The sequence below is a fragment of the Simochromis diagramma genome, unplaced genomic scaffold, assembly GCF_900408965.1.
Source record: "Simochromis diagramma unplaced genomic scaffold, fSimDia1.1 OVJJ01000491.1, whole genome shotgun sequence".
In the NCBI taxonomy this organism is placed as follows: domain Eukaryota; kingdom Metazoa; phylum Chordata; class Actinopteri; order Cichliformes; family Cichlidae; genus Simochromis; species Simochromis diagramma.
This window is the reverse complement of record NW_024387113.1, coordinates 46,470-70,354: the sequence shown is the minus strand read 5'-3', so window position 1 is coordinate 70,354 and position 23,885 is coordinate 46,470. Positions and strand designations below refer to the sequence as shown.

Sequence of the window (23,885 nt, the reverse complement as noted above, 5' to 3'; positions counted from 1 at the left end):
GGAAACGTGCTGTTTAAATGGCACAGATCACATTCGACCACACAAATGCACCTGAGCAGAAACTACGCCGGAGGAAAGGAGCCGGGGTCATGGTCCAGCTGATGAACAGACAGCACCATTCCCCACTTCCCACCATTCTTCTAGCTAACATCCTAACTTTGGAAAACAAGCTGGATGAACTGCTGACCTGGATGACTTTCCATCAGGATACTATACGGAGAAATGGCTGCATTCCTCAGTTCCCGGCTTGGCTGGTGTTCCTGTGAGAACAAAAGTACCTCGTTCACATGAGCCCGCCCCCAACCAGCCTTCAGCAAATCAGATCTCCCCACGGTCGTCCTGCTACCAGCTTATAAGCAGAAGCTGAGGCGTGAGCAGCCAATCATGTGCTTGGTTCAATGCTGGACCGCCATCGTCTTGCGTCACTGCTTCTGCACTGCTGAGTGGTAAGTTTTTTCAAGCTGTTGCCAACAATAGTGTGAATGATTGCACACAATGCATCAGTGAATACACTGATGACATCATACCACGGGTTACTGTACAGACTCACTCTAAGCAGAAGCCATGGGTTAAAAAGCCCAACTGTCACCTGGTGAAATATGCTGATGACACAGTTCTGTCACTGCTGTCAGGCCCTCACAGCACCACGGCTCGCTCTGCAGGAGTTTGTGATGTGACAGCTCCACACTTGAACTGAACGTGAGCAACACCAAAGAGATGGTGGTGACCCCTCTCACATTGTTCACCCTGCATTTCAATGGCTCCCCTCTGGGCGGCGCCTCTGCTGCATTTCCTGCAGGACTGAGGAGGAGGAGCGCCACCTTTGTCCCCAAAGCCACTCTGCTTTTTAGCTCCAGCCGATAAGAACATTTCCACAGCAGAAACATAAACTACTCTACACTCTTTTTTTACTGTCGACACTTTGTTCACTTTTAGTCACTTACAGTTACACACAGACCAGATAACATCCCAGTCCTGCTCTCAAACTGGCAGCTTTCTTCACAGACACCTTTAATTTTTTTGCCTGAGGATCCTCTGTGACCACAGCCACACACTCGTCATGTGGCGCAGAAGCATCCACACCCATGATCCCAGTCAATTCAGTATGTGTTACTCGTGTGCAATATTGAGGGTCTCTGAGCCTAAGAATGTAACTGCTGGTAGTAATATGCCATTGTTACCTGTAAAAATAAAAACTTGAACTTGTTGAACTGTTTTTGCTCGTACTCATGCTGCCCCGACATCAGCCAGCACATAGCGGGGATGGCAGAGGCACCGATCGGTTTTCTATCGCCCATTTGCTGGGAGTAAGGGCGCCCTCCGTTTGTGAGCTGCGCCTGCTGCTTGCGGCACAGGGAGGAGAGGGCGGGGCGGCGCGGGAGTCTCTGGCTGGCTGGAGCAGCGTCTAATAACCAACCAAAATAAAACAAAATAAAAACAAACCAACAAACACGAAAACACCAGACATCATGATACAGACTTATCATTTGCACCGATGTTTTTTCGAAATTCTATACGTGAAAAGTGAGCGCGAGAGCCCTCGGTGCGCGTGCTCGCTGCTGAAGTCAAAGTAAACTTTATTGTCATCTCCGCTACAGTCCAGGATATAGAGACGAGACAACGAGGCTCCAGTTACAGCAGTGCAAGTAAACAAACAATAAATATAAGAAGAGTAAGAAAATAAATATACACTTTAGGACTCGGGGTAAAGGATCAATAACAATTTAAAATTTATAATTTACAGTTTGATGATTTAAAGTCTCACACACAGCCCGTCGAAAGGGGAGGGGCCAGCTACTTCCAAATAGAGCACATTTCATTCATAATGTTGTAAATCCAAGCCCATCATGTATTCATGATTTGAATCCTGGGTTGTGTGAAATCCCAGAAATAAACCAGAGACAAAGTGAATCTGTGAACTAAGGTCTGTTAGGTTATGTTGTGGTGATCTGGGGGGCGCCAAAGGGAGTGTTCGCCCGGGGCACCAAACAGGCTAGGACCGCCACTGCTCTCACCTGTGTGTATGCTGATATATTTGATCATGTTCAGCAGCAGAGGGCAGCCTGATGTTAAGATAATTAATTTGCCACAGAAGCTGAAGGTGTTTTCTATTCTTTATTTAACATTTAGAAAAATACACCTAAGTGTTATTTGATTTTGCACAAATGTTATTTCACAGATGAGTCACTACATCCTCTCCATTATCTGAGAGATCAGCTCAAGTTTCAAGTTGTTGTTTGTCATAAACAGGCAACAATTGCACATCACTGCCAGCAATGAAATACTCAGCCTCCTCAATATTGTCCACAGAAAAATGCACATAAGTAAGACTTAGATAAAAAAATAAGATAAACTATATAAATAAAAATAACATATATGAATAAAGAATAAGAATAAATAAATACAGATTCCTAAAAAATACTGTAGCAGCTGTAGTGCAGAGGTAGTGGTACATACATACAGTGTGTACAGTGATTGTGTAAACCAGGGGTGGGGACCTCCAGGTCTTAGATGTGTCCTTGATCCAACACGGCTGATTTAAATGGATAAATGACCTCCTCAACATGTCTTGAAGTTCTCCAGAGGCCTGGTACTGAACTAATCATTTGATTCAGGCGTGTTGATCCAGGGTGAGATCTAAAAGCTGCAGGCCCTCGAGGCCTGGAGCTGCCCACCCCTGGTGTAAACAGGCCAATATTTCAGCAACTCAGTGATGGCTTGTGGCTAGAAATTCTTCCTCCATCTGCTGCTGTTGATGCTTCTGTGAAGTGTACGGCTGTGGTGGATGGAACCAGAGAGGATCTTCAGGCCTGTCTACCTGTAGAGGTCCTGGATGGCTGGCAGAACCACAGACAGACTGAATACTCTCGATGGTGCATCGATAGCATGTGCTGTCTTTGAGGGTGACATGAATAAATAAAGTTTGGGCCTTTGTGTTTTGAAGATTGAAGACTTTGGTGCTCTCTTTGGACCACAGCCAATAAAGTCTTGGCAAGATGGCCAATCACTTATACCAACAACAGAAATATGCACAGGGATGAGGCTCCTGCTACAGCTGAGAATGGGAAGTGCAAAGAAATCTAATCTTATCTGTGTTTCACGTAGTTTCATGCTCCATTTTGTTAGCGTGGAACACTGAGGTCTCAAACTGTGTAAAATAAACACATTAACTAGATTTAAAGGGTTAAAGGCTGAGACGGTGTTATGACTGCACTTGTCCGACTCCACAATGAAGCCACATGAGATTTCTGCATGTTCAGCATCATCTCGTCAGATTTCAGCAGATGTGTTGTTCAGAGGAAACTGCTCAGATTTATCATTCAATCATAGATGTGTTATATAGAGACGTGACTCTTAGAAACATGGATGCAGGAGAGCACAGTCAGTCTGTGTCCTCTGGATCTGCTCCACAGAAACCCCCTCTGTGCTCTCAGTAACAGTCTGAGTTTGACTTTTGTACAATAAAAATGATCAAACCTGAAAGCTGAGGGATCTGACTCTGAGTACAACAGCGTGTTTGATACATGCGCCTCAGATATGAAATATTTATTTGTCTTAAACGTTTTGGTCTTTTAAACGTTTCAAAGCCTTAAACACAAGATTTTTAATGAAGGTGTTTGAACCTGGAGCACGAGCTGCCTCCAAGTCCACGGAGACAGTCACTGGTGAAATGCGTGACATCACGTGGATGGAGACACGGAGCCTGCGGCGTTTCAGCTCGAATGTTTCACCGTTTTTGTGCAGATTAAACTAGAAAAAAATCTCGAGTGACAGAAAAAGAGACAAAAGAGACACTGAAACATTGTTTGCATGGATGAATGTTTTGTGTTTGTGTAGGTCTGTTTTACATATTATAGCGTGGCACGCGCGTGTCTTTACACGCGCGTGTCTTTACACGGACACGCGCGCTTTCCTACAGACTTCCGGTACTGCCTCATCCTCCTCTCCTCTAAACGTTACTCTGACTCTCGGTTTCAACCGCAGCATCAACAGGTCAGTGAACTAAACTTTACTCTTTATTGTTTTTTTCAGTTCCTATTATTATCATTTAAAGCGGGCACGTGATTGACTTCAAATTGACAATAATCATTCATCATTAGATCAGCTGCACGAGGTCTGACCGGCGTATAGAAATATAAGACATTTCCAAAATCAAACTCGAGTTTGAATGTTTGCATCTTGCACCGAGGTGAGGTTTGCGCGAGTGAAAGTTTTATTGTTAATATTTTTGTCAGTGAGAAGAAAATCAAACATCGTGCGATCGTGGGTCAGGAGTTGGCAGTTCGTCTTGTAATCGGAAGGTTGCCGGTTCGAGCCCCGGCTCGGACAGTCTCGGTCGTTGTGTCCTTGGGCAAGACACTTCACCTGCTGCCTGCTGGTGTTGGCCAGAGGGGCCAATGGCGCGATGTGGCAGCCTCGCCTCTGTCAGTCTGCCCCAGGGCAGCTGTGGCTACAACCGTAGCTGCCTCCACCAGTGTGTGGATGTGTGTGGATGGCTGGATCTGTAAAGCGCTTTGGGGTCCTTAGGCGGGACTAGTAAAAGCGCTGTACAAATACAGGCCATTTACCAAAAAAATTAAAGAAATAAAAAAAAAACTCAGTTATGGAAAAACGAAGAAGCTCATAAAACAGAGGCTCTGCAGACTTTTATTTGTTTCCAGCCCGAGTTTATCATGAAACGCTCAGTGAGACAGGATTTAAACCTGGAGCGCGAGAATGACGTAGGCGTGTTCATGTTCCGTAAACGAGTGGCCGGTGACGTGTGCGCGCGGAGGAACAGTGACTCCTCTGATATGAGACGGGTCCTCTTTACTGACCCGGTGCTGAGCAGCAAACACAGCAGCGCCCACATCATAACCGCCAACCACAGGAGCGAAGCTCCAATAAAGAAAGAGAAAATAATGTGACAGCTTTCCTTCTTTATCTAACTGTCACCTGGAGCAACCATCAGATTTGTTCTTTATTAAGCTGTGCGTCTCAGGTACATTTCTGAATCTCTCACTCTGATCTGGTCAGTGATCCTGAAAGAGCTCAGAGGTGTTTGACACGAACACTGCTGCTGGTGTCAAACACACTACAGGGTGTCTCCGACTCAGCCAAAGAGCAGCTGCCACCAAAACAAGGGTGCAGGTTTGATTCCTGTGACCTCAACAATAATCCTTTTCATCAGAGATGGAGTTTGTCTGCAGTCCCCGTGTCTGTGATTGGTGGAGAGCTCAGTGCTGTTAAAGAAAGGCTGATTTTACTTTTCCATATTAGATCATACTGATTAATACTTTTACCATGTGCCTTTGGCCTGGCATGCTAAATTATACTGTGATTTAAGCCGACGGCCTCCATGCTGCTAAAATTCCCCAACATTTCCTGACATGCGCAGAACGTGACCTTCGTACGGCAACTGCGTGTTTTTAAGACACGTTTCATAACCACAGAGGAAACAGACACAGTTCACGCTGGGTCACACAAAACTGAAAGCAACCCGAGACAGTAAAGACATGCAGGTCTACTCGGTTTATACTGCATATAACCAAACTAAGGATATTTCTCTAAAGATGAGTTTAGTTTTATTTAAATAATTTATTCTGGTTTATTTTAACCTTTGATCTTTACTTTCATTGGTGTTTAAAGTAAAAAGCACTGTAAAGATGTCATTTCTTATCTTATGTCACTGTTGACGTCACATAATTTACTGACTCACCTAATTTAACATTGCAGCAGAGGTTTCTTATATAAGTCTGAGGACATTCACAGTTTAACCTTTCCTGAAATGTAAATTCAGCTTCATTGGTCATAAAATCCTGCTGTAAACAGAGTCATTAATAAAGTTTGTGTTTGTGTAACTGAATTTTAATTCTTCCAGAAAGCCCAGCAGCTCCTCTCATCTGTAGTTCACGTTGCTCAAGTTCAGTTGGTGATGGGAAGCACAGCATCAACATCGACATCAGCATCTCGTGAGTCCTTCACACTTTAACCCTGAAACTCTGCTGGAGGCAGAGGGGAGGAGCTCTGACCCATGACTGATTCTTATTGGTCAGTCACAGTCCGATTACAAAAAGAGTCAAACTGTCCAGTCAAATGGCAGATTGCTAAAACATGAAGCAGATTTTCAAAATAAGAGATGCCAATGTCTTCTTCATCTATGAGGGTGTCATTATGTTTTTAATAAAGGATGTTAAATATTTATAACAGCCATGAAAGGCTGAGTTTAGCTTTCTGTGTAAAAAGTGAAGCAACTGTAGAAATATCGTGACACATCACGTTGTGTTAAGACTTACAGTTGCATTAAAGTGTAGGAGAAAAAGGCCTCAGCTCCTTTGATGTTGACTTCAATAAACACATTTGTGACGGGTTTATGAGGTTTTTGTAAATTATAATAATTTTTAGAGGATTGTAATGGATAAAAAACCAGGTAGCTGTTGTTTGACTACAAGCCATCAAAAGTCAGGTTCACAGTCAGATCCATGTTCTTCATACCTGGTTATGAAACACACAGATCATACAGTAAAAACACTCCAGGCTTCAAAACAAGAGCCAACGAGTGACATCAGTGGCTACATCCATCTTTTATACTGCATGTAAAGTCCACCACAAATTCAAAATGTTTAATTTTGAGTTAACATATTCTGCTAACACTGATCTTTGATGTCCACATATCAGTGATAAAGCTAAATACCAGAAACACCTGTTTGATTCAGTTTTAACAGAAGGTGAACATTAAAGCTCTGAAGAAAGATGCCACACATAACAAGACTGTTTTATTATCATCATCATTTTTAAGGATGCTCGATTCACCTACAGCCAAGTCAGTGCTGACATATTATGTCTCAGTGATCTCACCCACATGTGAGGGCAGTAACCCCAAACATCATCACTGACTGTAAATACTCAGAGGAGATTGATCGTGTTAACACTGTGTGTGTTATTAGGTTGATACTGTCTGTGGATGGATTTGGTTTATAAAATGATCTTTTCCTGCAGGTTCTGAACATCAAAGCAGCTCGAGGTCTGTGGACGAAGTACCCACTGACATGGTAAGAAAACCGTTTGCTTCTGTTGTCTGTGGCTGTGCTCTGATTGATTGATTTGTTTAATTTGAAGTCTCTCATCAATGTGCTGCAGTCACTGAGCACAGTCAGCTTCAAACATTTTCTCTGTCTGTAAATCACAGAGTGGGCGGAGGCCACAGCGCGGGGACTTGATAGAGATCTTCCGTGGCAGCTATCGGCACTGGGCTGTGTATGTTGGTGATGGCTCTGTGGTTCACTTGGTCGTGCCCAGTAAGTCCCGCACACACCTGTCACAACACCTCCCACAGCTTAACTCCTCCCAGTCTGGAAGCAGAAGCTTAAATGACATCACACATGAAACTGATTCATAGCTCACTCTAAAAGGTGAACTCATGAAGCCTTTACTTCTGATCCCAGTTTATCCTTCATGTGTTTGCAGGTTTCAACAGCATCGCTGTCATAACTCAGAGGGGGGTTGTGAGGGAGGAGAATCTGAGGGCTGTGGTGGGAAATGACCAGTGGCAAATCAACAACAGCCTGGACTCCACCCATAATCCCCGCCCAGCTGACGTCATTGTTACAGAGGCCAGGAGCTGGGTGGGCAGAGAGATAACGTACCACAGCATCAGGAGGAACTGTGAGCACTTTGCCACAGAGCGACGATATGGTGTGTCTGCGTCGCAGTAGGTGGGCGGAACCATGTAGACAGAAAATACAGAATCTGTTTGCAAAGAACAAGACCTGTGCTGCTGGAAGCTCATTTCCTGTTTGACCCTTTATTTGAATTCTACTGATGAATCCCATTTCAGCAGGTTTTGGATTCAGATTAACAGAGAATGATTTGCAGAAACATAATGTAAAGACATCATCTATCTCCTACTGACTAAACTTTAGCTTTAAAACATATTCAGCACTGTACATGTAAACAGGAGATCTTCATGTGGATGTTGTGTCTCCTGCCCTTTCACTCCCCTCGTGGTGGCAGATGGCCCCGCCCCTCCCTCAGCCTGGTTCTGTTGGAGGTTTCTTCCTGTTAAAGAGGAGTTTTTAAATGAACAGTAAAGTGTTTTGAAAATTGGATCAAAAACTCATTACACAAACCTCATTTAATCAGATATGCATGTAAAAAAAAAGCTCAAGCTTTCAAGCTTTTCCAGCACATTACCAAAAAAAGAATGCATGTTTCACTTCACATCACCTCAGCAAGAACAAGATCATCCAAGGTTGAGTTAAACACCTTTGTTCCCTTTTTGTAAAAACAGAGAAAAATGCATCACACAAAGGAAAAGGGTGCTTTATATGCATATAGTGTATAAAGCACATTTCACTTAAAAATTAAGATGTGCAAACGTGAACAAAACAACATGTTAGAGTTCCCCATCTCTGTTGAAAAACCCCACAAAACAAGAAAACTGCACCAAACTCCACCAAATAAAACACATTAAGGCCAAGTTAATACGTCTGCTCATCAGATATTGATGCTTCTTTCCTATGTGACAGATGTTTGTTTGGTTTTTTAAAGTTAAGATCTTAAAGGTCAGATTTTTAAATACATTGCCGTCTGTATTATTGCTGAAGGCCTAGATTGTCCCCTTTAAAGCGTTTGTGCTGATGAGACAGGCGTGAAGAACGGCACTGACTGGACGAGAGAGCACAAACTCTGCCATTGTCATTTTCCATCAAACACTCATTAAAACATCAGCCTGCAGGCTGTTAGTGCACTCATCCTCGACTGCCCGGGGAGGGGCGGGGTCACACGTTGAAGCAGACATGCAGAGGTGCACGGCAGCCCAGGCGGAGGAATTTTGCTTTTATACTCATTTTATTTCTCTATCTGATAAGAAACTAGGTCTGAATGGAGTTCTGTTCATCAGGATGTCTGCTCACTTCCTGTGATGTTTTCTCCCTGCAGGTGCCTCAAGGAGTGGAAAACTTTGCCAGAGCGTGGGATACAGTTACTGATACAGTTACTGATACAGTTACTGCAGGCCTGGGACGACTTTGGTAGGCCTAAAGCAAACTTTGTGTGAGACGCTAACACATTCCTGTCATTACCATAAAATCACACAGTTCTGATCGCTGAATCCACACGCCTACGTTAGTGTCCACAAAGAGATGGACAGAAGAATCATCAGGAAACCTCTGACTTTATTTTAAAATACAGTAAGTGGAAGATAAATGTGGTTCCTCTGTAACGGCTGCAAAGCCAGAGCTACGATTAGATTACTCCACAGTGCTTTTAATCATGATGTGCTTCCTTACATCACTTCATCCACTGGCCCACAGTATACAAATACTGCATCTTCACAGAGTTTATTGTAATTCTTACATTTTATAACAAACAAATAATAAAAAAAATTTCCCCAAAAGTTGATTCTGTTCATCTGGACATTTTTTGAAGGAAAAAAACTTCGTCACTCATCTTCAGTCTCAGCTGACTGCAGGTCAGGTCTTATAACCAGGACATTTGCATAATGACTGAAACTATACAAAAAAACAGTTTCGTGGTGAGATGCATTGACTGCGCTGTCATTGTGTCATCGAGCAAAAATTAAAGGGAAACTTTCAAACTTTCTTTGATTCATGCAGAATATGGACAAAACTCACTTTGAGGTCTATTTTCAAACAAGTGATATTAGATATTAGTCTTTTCCTCATGTGTATATACTCATACTGACACTTTCAGTCAGAATTGACAGAATAGTGTCATCAACCAGTTCGTTCAATCGTTTTAATTAGCAGTAATCAGCCCCACAGAGAGCAGCTGTATGAGCTGATGACATGTGAAACGGGTCAATCAGCTGTTTGCTTAATTTGAATTTCTCTGAAGTCTTTGAAAAAATACAAGATTCATCAGAAATGTAATGATGTCATCTGAATATAAAACTTATAAAAAGAAAAATCTGCAGCTGACAGATTTTGTAAAAGTACTACTTTAGTAACACTACAACAACAAATTGTTTTCATTCAGGTTTCTGGAAAACAGGAGAAACTTTCAGGGGAAGGAAGACAAAAACGATTTCTCGCCACGAATTTTGACTTTTGTTGCAGGATCTTTCTGAAACTTTCCTGCAAAACAACAAAGCACATCAGTTCCACTTTCACTGCTTCCACTCGTCATTTTTGTAATGATGTAATAATGATAACCGTCTCTTCTACATCAAGTGAGAAATGTATTCCTCTGGTTCTCTTTATTAAACCTGAATTATTCAGATTTTTATAAAGTGTTTCAATGAAGTAAAACGAGGGCCGTCTGCATGACTGCGGCAGATTCAGCTCAGTTCACTTACTCAAAAAGACCTAATACACGTGTTCATGTTCAATTTAAAGGGTTGAAGACGACTTTCATCAGAAACTTTGAATTGTTCGGACGTCTTGGTTAAAGCAGGATCCTCAGTCTCAAATCTGTCACAGCTCACATGTTCTCCATTGTTCTCCTTTACAATCTGACACGAGTGCTTTAACATCTCTGCATGATCAAGTTTCATCTTCCACGAGGATCTGTCTCTGCACAGTCTGACCACAGCTTCTAAGGGTGGACGCTTGGTGTAGTCGTCAGATGAGCCCTCCTCTTTGGGATTTGATATCACAATGACTGAATGGACAAGAATTTTATTTGAGTCAAAACTTGTTTCACAGGTTTTTCTGAAGCTGATGTATTTTTGTGCACAGCAGTGAGACATGTACTTTGCAAACGTGCGCATCATTCAGCCGATGATGTTTCACAGACTTCATTTTTCCAGGTAATAACAAAGAAAAAACGGCTCTTATCTCAGTTTGATGTGTACTGTAACCAACTATTTAAAATGACCTACACTGTGCTTTGTGTCTCATTTCTTCTAAAATACTCTTAATACCTGATTACTTGATAAAAACCTACAGTGTCTTCATGCCTGTAACAATTTAAATTCTTACTCCTTCATGCTGATGGAAGTGCTGGTGGGTAATTTGAGGTCATTAAAATTACAGGTGATGTGACATGTTGTATTATAATGTTATATGAAAAATAAACTGCTATAATCCGACCTGACTCTGCTTTTTCTTTTCCAGCCTCAGATTGGGTTTGAAGGCCTGAACGTCTGAGTGATGTGTGCCCACTGAGAGAGGATGTATCAGAGTAATAAAGACTCACCAGCTGCTGCACTGGCCATAATATCACTGCTGAAATCATCACACACATTCAGCTGGAAGGAAGAACAAAGAGACTTTTGTGAACTACAGAAGAACGAGCAGGTGTCTGCTATAATTATTTTACCTTTATAGTTTGAACTTTAAAGAGCAACAATCTAGACCTGACCTGATATGACCTTCACACTGTGGTGAGCTCAGGTGGGAGGAAGAAACTTCAGCCAGAGATCAGAGACTGTGTTTGAAATTCAGATGTTGCTTAAACGCTGCATCCTGTGAATGCAGCAACTGACCACCTCAGACAGGTGAGGAAGCAGCACAACACAACAGCAGTAACTTTATAACACTGGAACTTTTTGTGACCAGCACATTAAATGCTCATGAAGCTGGACTCAAACACACTTTGCTGTCCTCTGCTGCTCTGCTTTGTTGTGACCACAGAATCTGTAACAGAGGAATCGCCGTTACGTCATCAGTCTGAAATAAAACTATGAAAAATTTCAACTTAAATATTTGGTGACATTTTCCAGCTGAAACCAGTCTGAATGAAAATCCACTGACTGTCTTTGCTTAATGAATAAATCAATAAATACAGAATCAGCTGATGAGCTGCTTCTAATTCCTCCTCAAATGATCTGAATTTCATCCGTAATAAAACTCAGTGTGTAGTTCTTTAAAGCTGACGCTCAGTTTTTGTTTAAAGTGACCAGAAAACTGGATCCAGCTTCGTCTGTGAAGTGTCACCAAAATAATTACGAAACACAGACACTCACCTCATGTCAGTTTTATCTGTGATGCATGCGATCAATCACTACTTCTCCTGATCAGTCTGCTGATCGATCATGGACGCACTGTTTCTAACGGTTTGTTGGATCGTGAGCTGAACTTGTTGCTGTGAGAGAAGTGTGGAATGAAAGAGGAGGTGTGCAGAGTGCTGCGCAAGTCTATATTTCACGTTTTCCCCTGAAAGCTCTTCGAGAGTCACCTTAATGGTTCAAAATACGTTTTTATTCCTGTCAAAATGTTTTTATTGGCACTTTTCATAGATTCAAACATGTTCTGTGTTTTTGTGACAAGCTGCTTGTAACAAAGTGTTGAAACATCACAGACAAACTTGTGATCACAGACAAGTTTGTCTCCACATCACAAACTTGTCTGTGATGTGGAGACAAAACACTGGTTCGTCTCTTCAGTTAGGAGCCTTTTTTGTACTTCAGTGATTCCTAGATCAGTGTTGACTTACAAACAGGTCACTCTTTCGAGGATGCCAATGTTCACATTTTGGACAGATGGTTTGAGCAGAGGGCGGGGCTTATGACACCAACTGTCTGCCATCTATAAGCCAGTTTTGAGATCCCTTCCCAGACGCCTTAACGCCCACTCACATCTCTTGTCAGTCAATCTCAATAAGTCACATGACAGGATGAGGCAAGGTCTCTCAATGGTTTCCCCCGAAACCTCTGCTGATAGTGACTCACGCCCGTTCTTACACCTTGGCTCATGTGATGAGGCACATGCTCAATAGTGGGTCAACTACCCTCTTAGGGCCTAAAATCTCCATGTATTGATCTTAGAACTGAAGAAGCTTCTCAGGTCAGAGGTGAAACTACAGCTATTACAACAGCTGGAGAAGAGTGCAGGAGCTGAATTGGCCTGCCTGGAGTCCAGATGTTTCACTTATAGAGAACATTTGGTGCATCATTAAATGAAAAACATGCTAAAGACATGTTAAACTCTTCAGCAGCTTGATACCTACAGTGGGGCAAAAAAGTATTTAGTCAGCCACCGATTGTGCAAGTTCCCCCACCTACAATGATGACAGAGGTCAGTAATTTGCACCAGAGGTACACTTCAACTGTGAGAGACAGAATGTGAAAAAAAAATCCATGAATCCACATGGTAGGATTTGTAAAGAATTTATTGGTAAATCAGGGTGGAAAATAAGTATTTGGTCAATAACAAAAATACAACTCAATACTTTGTAACATAACCTTTGTTGGCAATAACAGAGGTCAAACGTTTACTATAGGTCTTTACCAGGTTTGCACACACAGTAGCTGGTATTTTGGCCCATTCCTCCATGCAGATCTTCTCGAGAGCAGTGATGTTTTGGGGCTGTCGCCGAGCAACACGGACTTTCAACTCCCGCCACAGATTTTCTATGGGGTTGAGGTCTGGAGACTGGCTAGGCCACTCCAGGACTTTCAAATGCTTCTTACGGAGCCACTCCTTTGTTGCCCGGGCGGTGTGTTTTGGATCGTTGTCATGTTGGAAGACCCAGCCTCGTTTCATCTTCAAAGTTCTCACTGATGGAAGGAGGTTTTGGCTCAAAATCTCACCATACATGGCCCCATTCATTCTGTCCTTAACACGGATCAGTCGTCCTGTCCCCTTGGCAGAAAAACAGCCCCATAGCATGATGTTTCCACCCCCATGCTTCACAGTAGGTATGGTGTTCTTGGGATGCAACTCAGTATTCTTCTTCCTCCAAACACAACGAGTTGAGTTTATACCAAAAAGTTCTACTTTGGTTTCATCTGACCACATGACGTTCTCCCAATCCTCTGCTGTATCATCCATGTGCTCTCTGGCAAACTTCAGACGGGCCTGGACATGCACTGGCTTCAGCAGCGGAACACGTCTGGCACTGCGGGATTTGATTCCCTGCCGTTGTAGTGTGTTACTGATGGTGACCTTTGTTACTTTGGTCCCAGCTCTCTGCAGGTCATTCACCAGGTCCCCCCGTGTGGTTCTGGGATCTTTGCTCACCGTTCTCATGATCATTTTGACCCCACGGGATGAGATCTTGCGTGGAGCCCCAGATCGAGGGAGATTATCAGTGGTCTTGTATGTCTTCCATTTTCTGATGATTGCTCCCACAGTTGATTTTTTCACACCAAGCTGCTTGCCTATTGTAGATTCACTCTTCCCAGTCTGGTGCAGGTCTACAATACTTTTCCTGGTGTCCTTCGAAAGCTCTTTGGTCTTGGCCATGGCGGCGTTTGGAGTCTGACTGTTTGAGGCTGTGGACAGGTGTCTTTTATACAGATGATGAGTTCAAACAGGTGCCATTCATACAGGTAACGAGTGGGGGACAGAAAAGCTTCTTACAGAAGACGTTACAGGTCTGTGAGAGCCAGAGATTTTCCTTGTTTGAGGTGACCAAATACTTATTTTCCACCCTGATTTACGAATAAATTCTTTACAAATCCTACCATGTGAATTCGTGGAGTTTTTTTTCACATTCTGTCTCTCACAGTTGAAGTGTACCTCTGGTGCAAATTACTGACCTCTGTCATCATTTTAAGTGGAGGAACTTGCACAATCGGTGGCTGACTAAATACTTTTTTGCCCCACTGTATATCAGGCATGAATGGGGCCAAATCCCAACACCAAAACTCCAGATATCTCCAAAAGTTGACAGTACAGCGTAAACTAATGTTGTGTTTATAAGATTGGGGAAACCTGCAGTCAGCTGAGACTGAAGAAGTCACCTGGATGATGACGAAACGTTTCTCCCACAATACGCTACGTCCAGATGAACAGAATCAACTTTTGGAGATTTATTTTCCTGGATGATTGAGGATGCATCAAGACAAAAACTCCAGATACTTGTAACCTCGATGCCCAGATGTCTTCAAACTGTTGAAAAGAAAAGGAGGAGCTACACCGTGGTAAACATGCCCGTTTAGCAACTATTCAGAGACTTGTAGCAAGCATCACATTTGATATGAACTCATTTTGGGCGTGAAATTGTAAAATTTCTCAGTTTAAACATTTGTCATGTTATTTATGTTCTGATGTTATTTGAAAGTCTTTTATTTTTCATTTTGTTAAAATAAAAACATCTCAACTTTTCTGTTATTCAGGTTGTAGGTGTAGCCACAGCAGATCATCTGTCTCCCCCAGTATCTGTCACACCAACTCTACTGCATGTCTTTCTTTACTACATTCAACAACGTCATCCAAAATGTTCCCCTTTTCCTCCTGCCTGTCAGCTCCATATCCATCATTCTTTGTCCAATATATCCACTGTACCTTCTCTGAACGTGTACAATCTCAGCCAAGGCTCTTAACTTTATCTCCAAATCACCCAGCCTGAGCCGTCCCTCTGATGTCCATCTCTTTTACTCGCACATGGCAAACACAGCTGTGCAATATGGCACACTACAGTTTTTAATGAGTTCAACAGTACGTGGACCTTCCAGCAACAATAGCCAACTGCAACCACAAGATGGCAGTAATGTAAAGCATGGGTCCAAACAGCTGAGTGGCTTCTTGGTTTCCGAGATGAAAGAACAGAAACTGCTTTACTTTAATACTTTTTAACCCTTGTATGGTGTTCGGGTCTGTGAGACCTGTTTTCAGTTTTTTTCTAAAGAAAAATTAAACAATTATTTTTTCAACCTGAAATTCAGGCTTTGGCTTATTTTCTGTGAAGAACATAAATCCAAACTCATTTTCAGTGACCTCATACTCTACCTCCCCCCACACATTTACATTACATACAAGGTGTTCGGGTCCACTGGACCCAGGTCTAATAAAAGTGTTGAAAGTGTAGGTCCTGTGTTCCCACACTCTGTCTTCCTCCTTTCTGGTGCTGCTGATAGTGTTTTCTTCCCCTCCTGCTCCGCACAAAGTTGCAGAATTGTTGAAAATTCAACTATCAACACCGTCTGCTCTTACATTCCCACACATTTTACCCTCTTTCTTGAGGGATCCAAATTTTATTTTCTCATACCCTGTCCCACCTGCAAATTAGGGGCATAATACTATAAATAAGACTTTGCCAGTGTGGTTCTTTATCACAACTGATCAAGATGGCAAAAGATTATCTGCTGCGAGGTCCATCCAGTTGATTTTGGAAGAGAGAGGAGCTTCTGATGATGATGTTGACAAAGAGGTTTCAGAATATTTCACATTTCTGAAAATTCAGAGTCTGACAGTGACTTTGAAGAAGAGGACGAGGTTGAGCACCATTTAGTAACAAAACGAAGACGAGTACCCCATCAGCAGCCAGCTCCAGGACCAGGACAAGCCCACCAGACAGCAAGTGAAGAAATATGGATGTCAATAACTGGTGAAATTGAATGGTCTTCTTGCCCAAGAAATGAGCCACCCTGCAGAGCTGTTACTGTGATAAGCCAGGGCCAACACGGCTGACAGTTACTCATGTGCAGGACATCAAGTCTTCATTTGAGCTTTTCATCCCAGATTCCATCCAGAGAATTATTCTGGATTGCAGTAATCTAGCAGGATGGTGTGTTTTTGGAGAGAGGTGGAAGGAGATGGACCAAATTCATCTAAGAACCCCAAAGGCCTACTTTGGGGTTCTTATCCTTGCAGGAGTTTTCAGGTCCAAAGGGGAATCGACAGAATCCTGTGGGATGCAGAAACCAGCAAGAACCTTTCCGTGCATCAATGTCTGTGGAAAACTTCCACAAAATTTCCAGGATTATCCGTTTTGATAACCGAGACGACAGACCAGCTCGACGGCAGAGAGACAAGCTAGCTGCCATCAGGACAGTGTGGGATAAGTGTGTGCACCACCTCCCCCTGTTTTACAACCCTGGGCCTAATGTCACCATTGATGAGCAGCTGATCCCATTTAGTTGTGAAACATGTTGCTTCACGTGTAAATGTGTTGTGTCTTTCCACTCACTCCACTTGATTATAACTGATTTATTTTTTTTATTATAACATTTTATTTAAAAAAAAAAACAAAAAAAACAAAAAACGAGCACATTAATTCATAAATGCGATCTAACAAAGGTAAAGGGAAAAAATTAACTGTTTGCTGTTCATATGTCTTGTAATTGGGATGAAGTAAACATCTGTTGAGTAATTTAACATAAAATTGTTTGATAGTGTTAATTTGGAAAGCCAAAACTCTAGCAGGAAAAAAACAATGCAACAGCGCCATCTAGTGACTGCTCAGGTTAACAGCACAGTAAAGCGATCACATTCAAAAAGTCCTCCAACCTACACAATGACACAAACTCACTGGCCACTTCTTTAGGTACACCTGTTCCACTTCTCATCAATGCAAGCTTCTCATCAGCCAATCACATGGCAGCTCATGGCATTTATGCAACTGAACATAAGATGACTCTGCTGTTATTGTCAGACATTGTCAGACACGAGTTTGACCACACTGAAACAGGGACAGTCTACTCAGATACACCTCCTGAAAGCTCTCATTACTGCTGTATATTAATAGCTGTTCACATTTACTGTGCGCTGTTTTAGGAGTAACCTGTGTAACTAAGCAGTCATACAGTAAGACCCCCACATGAACCCTGGCAGGTGTCCTGCTGATGACACTGAACACAAACCAAGACTTTTGTTTGTTCTGCACAGTCCTGTAAAAAGTGAGACGTTCACTTTTTGTAATTACAGCTTGATGTTTGTTGTTTCGTTGAGTGGCAGCAGGGTGTGACTTTTTTTTATTATAGTTCATGATTCCATTTGAAGTGTAAATGAGTAATTTCACTCTTATTTAAAGTAGCTTGAACAAACTCCATCAGGGTAGATTACATCTTAGCAAACGCTCCAAGCTCACAGACCCTTCTCTGCCTTTGCGCTCTCTGTAGTGTTTGTGGTAAAGATATAATATAATAAAAACATTATTAATGACAATAAGGCAGCAATTAATGAATATGTCCACTTCCTCCTCTTCCACTGATACTCTTCCTGCAGCTTTCTGTGGTTTGCTTTCACCTCCTCCAGGTTCTGTTTTTGCTCCTGATGAAATCGCTCCCAGATCTCCTTTCTTTCTTTTTCCCAGGCCTCTCGCTCTTTCTTCATCTCTCTCCTGTGCTGCTCCAGCTTCCTCTCAGCTGCTTCCTTTTGCTCTCTTTCTGACTGAACTCTCACTTCTTCTTGTTTTTTCTGTCTCCTCGTCTCCTCGTCTCGTTCTCTCTTTCTCTCTTTGCGCTCCTTGTTGATGGATTCGTCTTTATCCTTCAGCTGCTTTGCTCTCAGTTTTCTCTCCTCTTCAATCTGTCCTGTCTGCTCACTGATTTTCATGCGCAGAGCTTTCAACTCTTTCTCGTGTTTTTTCTTGAGGTCCTCGTCTCTCCTCTTCATCTCTTCATCCTTCTCTTTCAAAACTCTCTCCACGTCTATCTGTGGGACTTCCTTTGTGTCGTCACTCATCTCACTGATTTTACGTTCTCTCGCTCTGCTCTGTTTTCCATCAGCACCTCCCACCTCACTCCTCTGTTCAGCTGGAAGCTTCCTCACCATCTCAGTCAGACCCTTGATGACTGTGTCCTTGGAGAAGCACCCGAACTTTTTAACGATCATCTTTTCCACAGTATCTAACAGCTGTGGGATCTGCCGTTTGTCTTTGATGTTGAGAACAACAGATCTTCCTCCAAAGCTCTCACAGAGCTCCTGGATGTCCTGGTTTTCATTTACAAAGTTACCAACAGCTGGATCTGTAGGATCTGAGTCCACAGTGAACAGAATCATGGTGAAGTCATTGACTCGAGAGCCGAATGCATCCTGGATGGTCTCTAACTCTCCCTTGTCTTCATCAGTGAGGGAATCCACAGGTAGGACCAGGATGAAGGCATGGACACCCTCAGGATCACAGAGGGAGATACACCTGAGTGATTCCTCCATCACTGCCTCCTGAGGTTTTCCATACAAGGCAGGCAGCTCCACCAGGGAAACCCAACGACCACACACCTCTCCCTGATGTTTAACACACTCTGATGAGTTGGAGGCTGAATGAAGCTCAGTCTGACCTAAATGGCCTTGGCTGCTGACGTCTTCCCTGCTCCTCTCCTCCCACACAGAACCAGGTTTAAAACACACTTTGGTCTCATGAATAATCCGCCATCCTCATCCTCAAATACATCACAGCTCAGACGATCTTCATTTATCTCCTTTGCTGTTTGAACCAAACGTGTTAACAGCTCTGAACGTTCAAAGCTCTTCTGGCACAGGTATCTGTATCTGCACATTCTGATCATTTCTTTTAGCGGTGGATGAGTCACACAGTTTTCAAATGAACTCTCTTCTCTGGATGTTGACATGAAGATTAGTGAATGGTCAAATGATCGATCACTGAAGAGTTGAAGGACTCTGCAGAGCTTCTGTTTTTGCTCCTCAGTGAAGTTTTCAGGCTGTAGAACCAGCAGGAACACATGAGGTCCAGGATCAGAGAGCCTCACACACGTTTCTACATGTTCCTTCAGTTTGTCCTGAGAGATGTTTGGAAGCAGCAGATCTGGAGTGTTGATGAGAACTAGGTTCTTCTCCTTGAGAGGTCTACTTGTCTCACAGCAGTCCGGCTCCTCGGTGCTGAACTCAGTCTCTCCCAGTATGAAGTTCCCCACGTCTCTCCTCAAAGACCAGCTGTTCCCCAGCAGAACAACCCTCAGCTCAGACACTGAAAAGATAAAAACTAAATTAGATCTACACATCAGGCATTCACAGAAATTAAATTGTTGACATGCAGTGAGGAAAACAGAGGTTTTTATGCTTTCTCCTGTGAGGATGGGGACGCTTAACTTCAGTCTACATCTAAACTAATGCATGGCCTGAGTCAGATGTTCCTCCTTTCCTTTCGTAATGCTATGATTCCTGTTTAATGAAGCTGATGTTTCATGAGGTGTTTCTCTGAGTGGCTTGTGTGCTAGTGCAGAGGCTAAAGACAAAGAGAATTTTCTACAGAATGTGTCAGGCATTATCGATGTCATGAGTTCCAGTTACATGGTAACTCTAAAAATTTATGAGACTACGTAGAGTCCACTGATTATGTTGGAACGTGACAGGAAAAAGCTGCAACAATGCAGCAACAGATTCAGAAAAAGGTTCAAATGGAAAAAGCTGGAACACAAAGACTAAAGGCTGAAGCTACACTGACACCTGATTGTGGGGGTCAGCCAGGCAGATACAGGACTGTGTGAGGAACATGATTTGGACAGATGAAGATCAGATGATGGAGAAAGTTTGGAAAATTCTACGGATCTAACAGAGCAGGGGGCACGGATAGAAAGAAGTCAATGTGAGAGTCTGAACTTTGCATCCTGAATGGTAAAATAACCGTAAACACCATAACTGCAGCTTAACTCACTGGAAGGTTTTATGTTGGGATTGCTGCTGCTGTGTCTGAGGGGTTGAAGGTTTCCTGTAATAAAACAAAACAATGATGATGTCACACACAGACACACTGGTTCATAAATAACTACCATCGTCACATGAGACCTCTTTCTAGTGAAGCTTTTCTTTGTGTCAATATTTGATCCTTGTCTGATGCCTTGACTCATATGTGGTGGCTTTTTTTCTTTCTCAGTATTAGATGTTAGCAGTGCTCTGTAAATCGCTTACATTTGGTCTCAAACATTTAGGCTTTCTCCAGCTAAAAAAACATTCTAATTGTCAAAGCAATATGAATGAACACATTTAAACTTTCCCAACTTGTTACAGTGGAGCAAAAAAGTATTTAGTCAGCCACCGATTGTACAAGTTCCCCCACCCAAAATGATGACAGAGGTCAGTAATTTGCACCAGAGGTACACTTCAACTGTGAGAGACAGAATGTGAAAAAAAAAATCCATGAATTCACATGGTAGGATTTGTAAAGAATTTATTCGTAAATCTTTGGGTCTGAATATTGATTATATTTGTTCTAAGGACATTTTTATTTCTGACCATTATTGTGTCTTTTTTAATATGTCTTTTTATGAGCCTATGTCTCCTGTTCATCGGACAGTTGTTTCCCGCACTTTAAACTCCTCCACAGCACAGAAGTTCTCTGATGCTTTTAATTTAACATTATCCCCACAAAACGATGTTGATTTTTCTATAGATCTATTCAATTATCATTGTCTTTCGATCTTAGATGAAATCTGTCCGATTAAAATGAGACCTGTGCCTGTTTCCAAGTCTGTACCCTGGTTAAATGACAACATTCGTCTTATAAAACGTAATTGTCGTAAAGCTGAGCGGTTATGGAGGAAAACCCACTTAAATGTTCATCTCCTTTATTTAAAGGATCTTTTAGCCTCCTTTAACAACGCTATTAGAGTTGCGAGGGCTGCTTACTTTTCTCAGTTGGTTGCAAAGAGCAGAGGTAATCCTAAAGTTTTATTTGATACTATTACCAATATTATTACTCCTGCTCCACCTGCTGCTATTATTTCTTCTGTTGAAGATTGTGAAACTTTTCTTGCTTTCTTTTTAGAAAAAATTAGCAACATAAGGAAAAACCTGTCTTTTTCAGCATCTGCGCTGTCAGTTCCCACACCAGCTAGGCCTGTTGTTTTAGAAGGTTTTTCACCTGTTTCACTACCAGAGCTGGGAAAAATAGTTAGTGCAACAAAATTATCCTCTTGCTCTCTTGATTTTTTACCTGCATCATTATTCAAAAATGTCTTTTACTCTACTGGTCCCTGTATTCTTACTATAATTAATACCTCCTTGGCCTCGGGCATAGTCCCTGCCTATTTTAAAACTGCTGTTATACATCCCTTGTTAAAAAAGCCTATGCTGGACCCATCTCTCACTAGCAATTATAGACCGATCTCAAAAATTCCGTTATTATTATTATAGCATGCTCCTTTAATATTGGTGTTCTATGGCCTAGTATTGGTGTCTTTAATCTTTAGTTACTGATGACCTTGGTTTGATAGACTTCCTAGTGTTTCCTTTCTGTGCCCTCCGTCTTCATGGTTTTCCTTCTGTCAAGTTCATATGCTGAGTCCTTGCTTCAATATTTATTTCCTGTTTTATTTTGGTAATTCCTGCTTCATGTGTTCAGTGTCCAGTTTTATTTCCCTCAGTCTTGTTCTCCTTTGAGTTTTAGTTGTGCTCACTTGGCTTGTCCAACCTCCCTAATTACCCTTAGTGTGTTTATAGCCCTTATCTCTTCTTAACCCTTGGTCACATCAAACTGTTTGCCTGCTGCCATGATCTTAGTCCCTTGTGTTCCATGAATTTTTTACACCTTTAATGACAGGTTGTTTTAAGCTTCAAGTCTGCCTGTCAGTCTGCACTGGGGTCATAGTTCTTCCCAACTACAACACTTGTGACTGTTGTTAACTTTATTAAGATCCAGAGTTCTGGGAACTTAGATTTTCGTGTTCACTTAACTACAATATTGACATTGACAATAAAATTGTTGCCCCAGAGGCACGCTTTCAAAAATAAAGCGTTTATTTGGCATTTTCAGACTTTTCAATTTAATTCAATTTAAATATCACCAAATCACAACAACAGTCACCTCAAGACGCTCTATAGTGTAAGGTAAAGATCCTATAATAATACAAACTGGAGACCTTTCATGCGTTAGCCAATCATTCTAACCCTACACTATGGAAAAAAAATTTAACTTTGTTTTTACAAAGCAAGTATCAAAGGAATGCTGGATAAATAAAAAGAAGAGGACACAGCTCAAGGTTAGCTGATGCACTGTTCATTTCTATACTGTAGGTTTAGCATGCACACCTTACAAAAGGTCCCAGTTCCAACAAGGAGGCAACACAATCCCAACCTTGTGCAGTGCACAAGCTAGTACACTGTCCCTGTTGCTCCAAAGTCTGGTTACACAGGTAGGTTTCATCTGATGCAAAAATCGATGCCAAATCAAATATGCAGTTCCTTCATTTTGAAATACACGCCACTGAAGCTGAGAGCTGGAGAAAGCCAAGATGTATTTATTATAGAGTAACAGAACACTTTCCTACTGAGAAACAAGGCCTACACATGTGATTAGAGGTAACGAACACAACATCAGACACTGATGCGGTGAATATACGCACAGTGAGAAACATTACATCATCCAGGCTGACTCTGGATGGGTCTGCATCACTCACTCACCTGTTTCTGCAGTTGCCATTTTGCCGCTCTGCTGGAAACAGACGAGATGAGCAGATATTTATTAACTCATCTGGAGACAAACTGTCGGGTTTAAGAACCTGAGGAGAGAAAAGTTCAAAATGTTAATTTGTTAATGCGTCGAACTCACAAACACAACACCTCATGTTGTATCTTCAGAAAGCAGTCGAGCTGCAGGTGACTTCCACCTCTGTATCATATGGAGTGAAAACTTGAAGTAATTTATTCACAAGGTATAAAGTCTATTTACATCTGAGCTGTAAAAGTGAATCTGAACACCAGGTTGTAGAAATCACAGCAGATGGTGCTTCAAATATAGATGCTGCTGCACACAAGCAGCCTTCACACAAACACAGCATCATTGTTAAGGACAGACCCTGAAGCACCAGTTTATAACTGTTGTTCTGTGAGAGTAGTGTGAGCTTATTGTTGTGTAATTATGCATATCGCTTCATGATGTGTTTTAAAGCAGGTTGTTTTTACTTTTTACTTTTATATCATGTAAAGGTGGCCAAGTGTGCATACAGGTTATAATTATACAGGACTGCTTCTCACAGTACTCTTTTATATGAACATTTATTTTTTTTATTTTTTCTCTGAAACTTTATTTCTAACCTGTGTGTGAGCCCTGCCTGATGCGATTCCTGTGGGGAGGCATCGGACAACCCCACCATCTGCAAAGTCAAACACGTGGAGCGACCCTGTGGTGACCCACAGAAAAAAAAGCCTTGGCTCCTCCTACTCTAATACCTAAAATGGTGTCGGAGGCCTAGTTAACAGAGATATTTATCTCAGTTTAATCCTTGATTCGCATCATTTCAGAGAGATTATACAGCAGATTATAGAGAGAGCAGATTAAGGTCCATGAATCGTATCAGGACCACCAAACACGGTCCAAGC

At 42.1% G+C, this 23,885-nt stretch overlaps 2 protein-coding genes and 1 long non-coding RNA gene across 3 annotated transcripts; 1 reads left to right on the top strand and 2 right to left on the bottom strand.

Moving 5' to 3' along the window:
* The first annotated feature begins 4,673 nt into the window (after positions 1-4,673).
* On the top strand, positions 4,674-9,366 carry LOC120743260 (phospholipase A and acyltransferase 3-like). Its single transcript, XM_040046844.1, has 6 exons — positions 4,674-4,820; positions 5,861-5,951; positions 6,979-7,031; positions 7,169-7,277; positions 7,447-7,694; positions 8,920-9,366. The coding sequence occupies exons 1-5, from the start codon at positions 4,674-4,676 to the stop codon at positions 7,692-7,694; spliced, it is 648 nt and encodes a 215-aa protein (XP_039902778.1). The 3' UTR covers positions 8,920-9,366.
* A 1,422-nt stretch (positions 9,367-10,788) lies between these two features.
* LOC120743255 lies at positions 10,789-12,245 on the bottom strand. Its single transcript, XR_005698128.1, has 2 exons — positions 11,315-12,245; positions 10,789-11,191 (listed from the first exon to the last, which is right to left on the bottom strand). It is a non-coding gene; the product is annotated as an uncharacterized LOC120743255 (long non-coding RNA).
* A 5,138-nt stretch (positions 12,246-17,383) lies between these two features.
* LOC120743259 (immune-associated nucleotide-binding protein 9-like) lies at positions 17,384-22,986 on the bottom strand. Its single transcript, XM_040046843.1, has 3 exons — positions 22,968-22,986; positions 19,331-19,536; positions 17,384-18,929 (listed from the first exon to the last, which is right to left on the bottom strand). Exons 1-3 carry the CDS (start codon positions 22,984-22,986, stop codon positions 17,694-17,696), a joined length of 1,461 nt encoding a protein of 486 aa, XP_039902777.1. The 3' UTR covers positions 17,384-17,693.
* Positions 22,987-23,885: the final 899 nt, after the last annotated feature.

Excerpts from the sequence above, each read along its gene's own strand:
- LOC120743259 (XM_040046843.1), bottom strand. Across the intron at positions 18,930-19,330 it reads AGGACAAACTGAAGGAACAT|GAGAGGAGCAGGGAAGACGT; the intron begins GTAGAAACGTGT and ends TCTGTGTGGGAG.
- LOC120743260 (XM_040046844.1), top strand. The coding sequence starts at position 4,674 with ATGAAACGCTCAGTGAGACAGGATTTAAACCTGGAGCGCGAGAATGAC. Across the intron at positions 4,821-5,860 it reads GGGTCCTCTTTACTGACCCG|AAAGCCCAGCAGCTCCTCTC; the intron begins GTGCTGAGCAGC and ends TAATTCTTCCAG. Across the intron at positions 7,278-7,446 it reads GGTTCACTTGGTCGTGCCCA|GTTTCAACAGCATCGCTGTC; the intron begins GTAAGTCCCGCA and ends ATGTGTTTGCAG.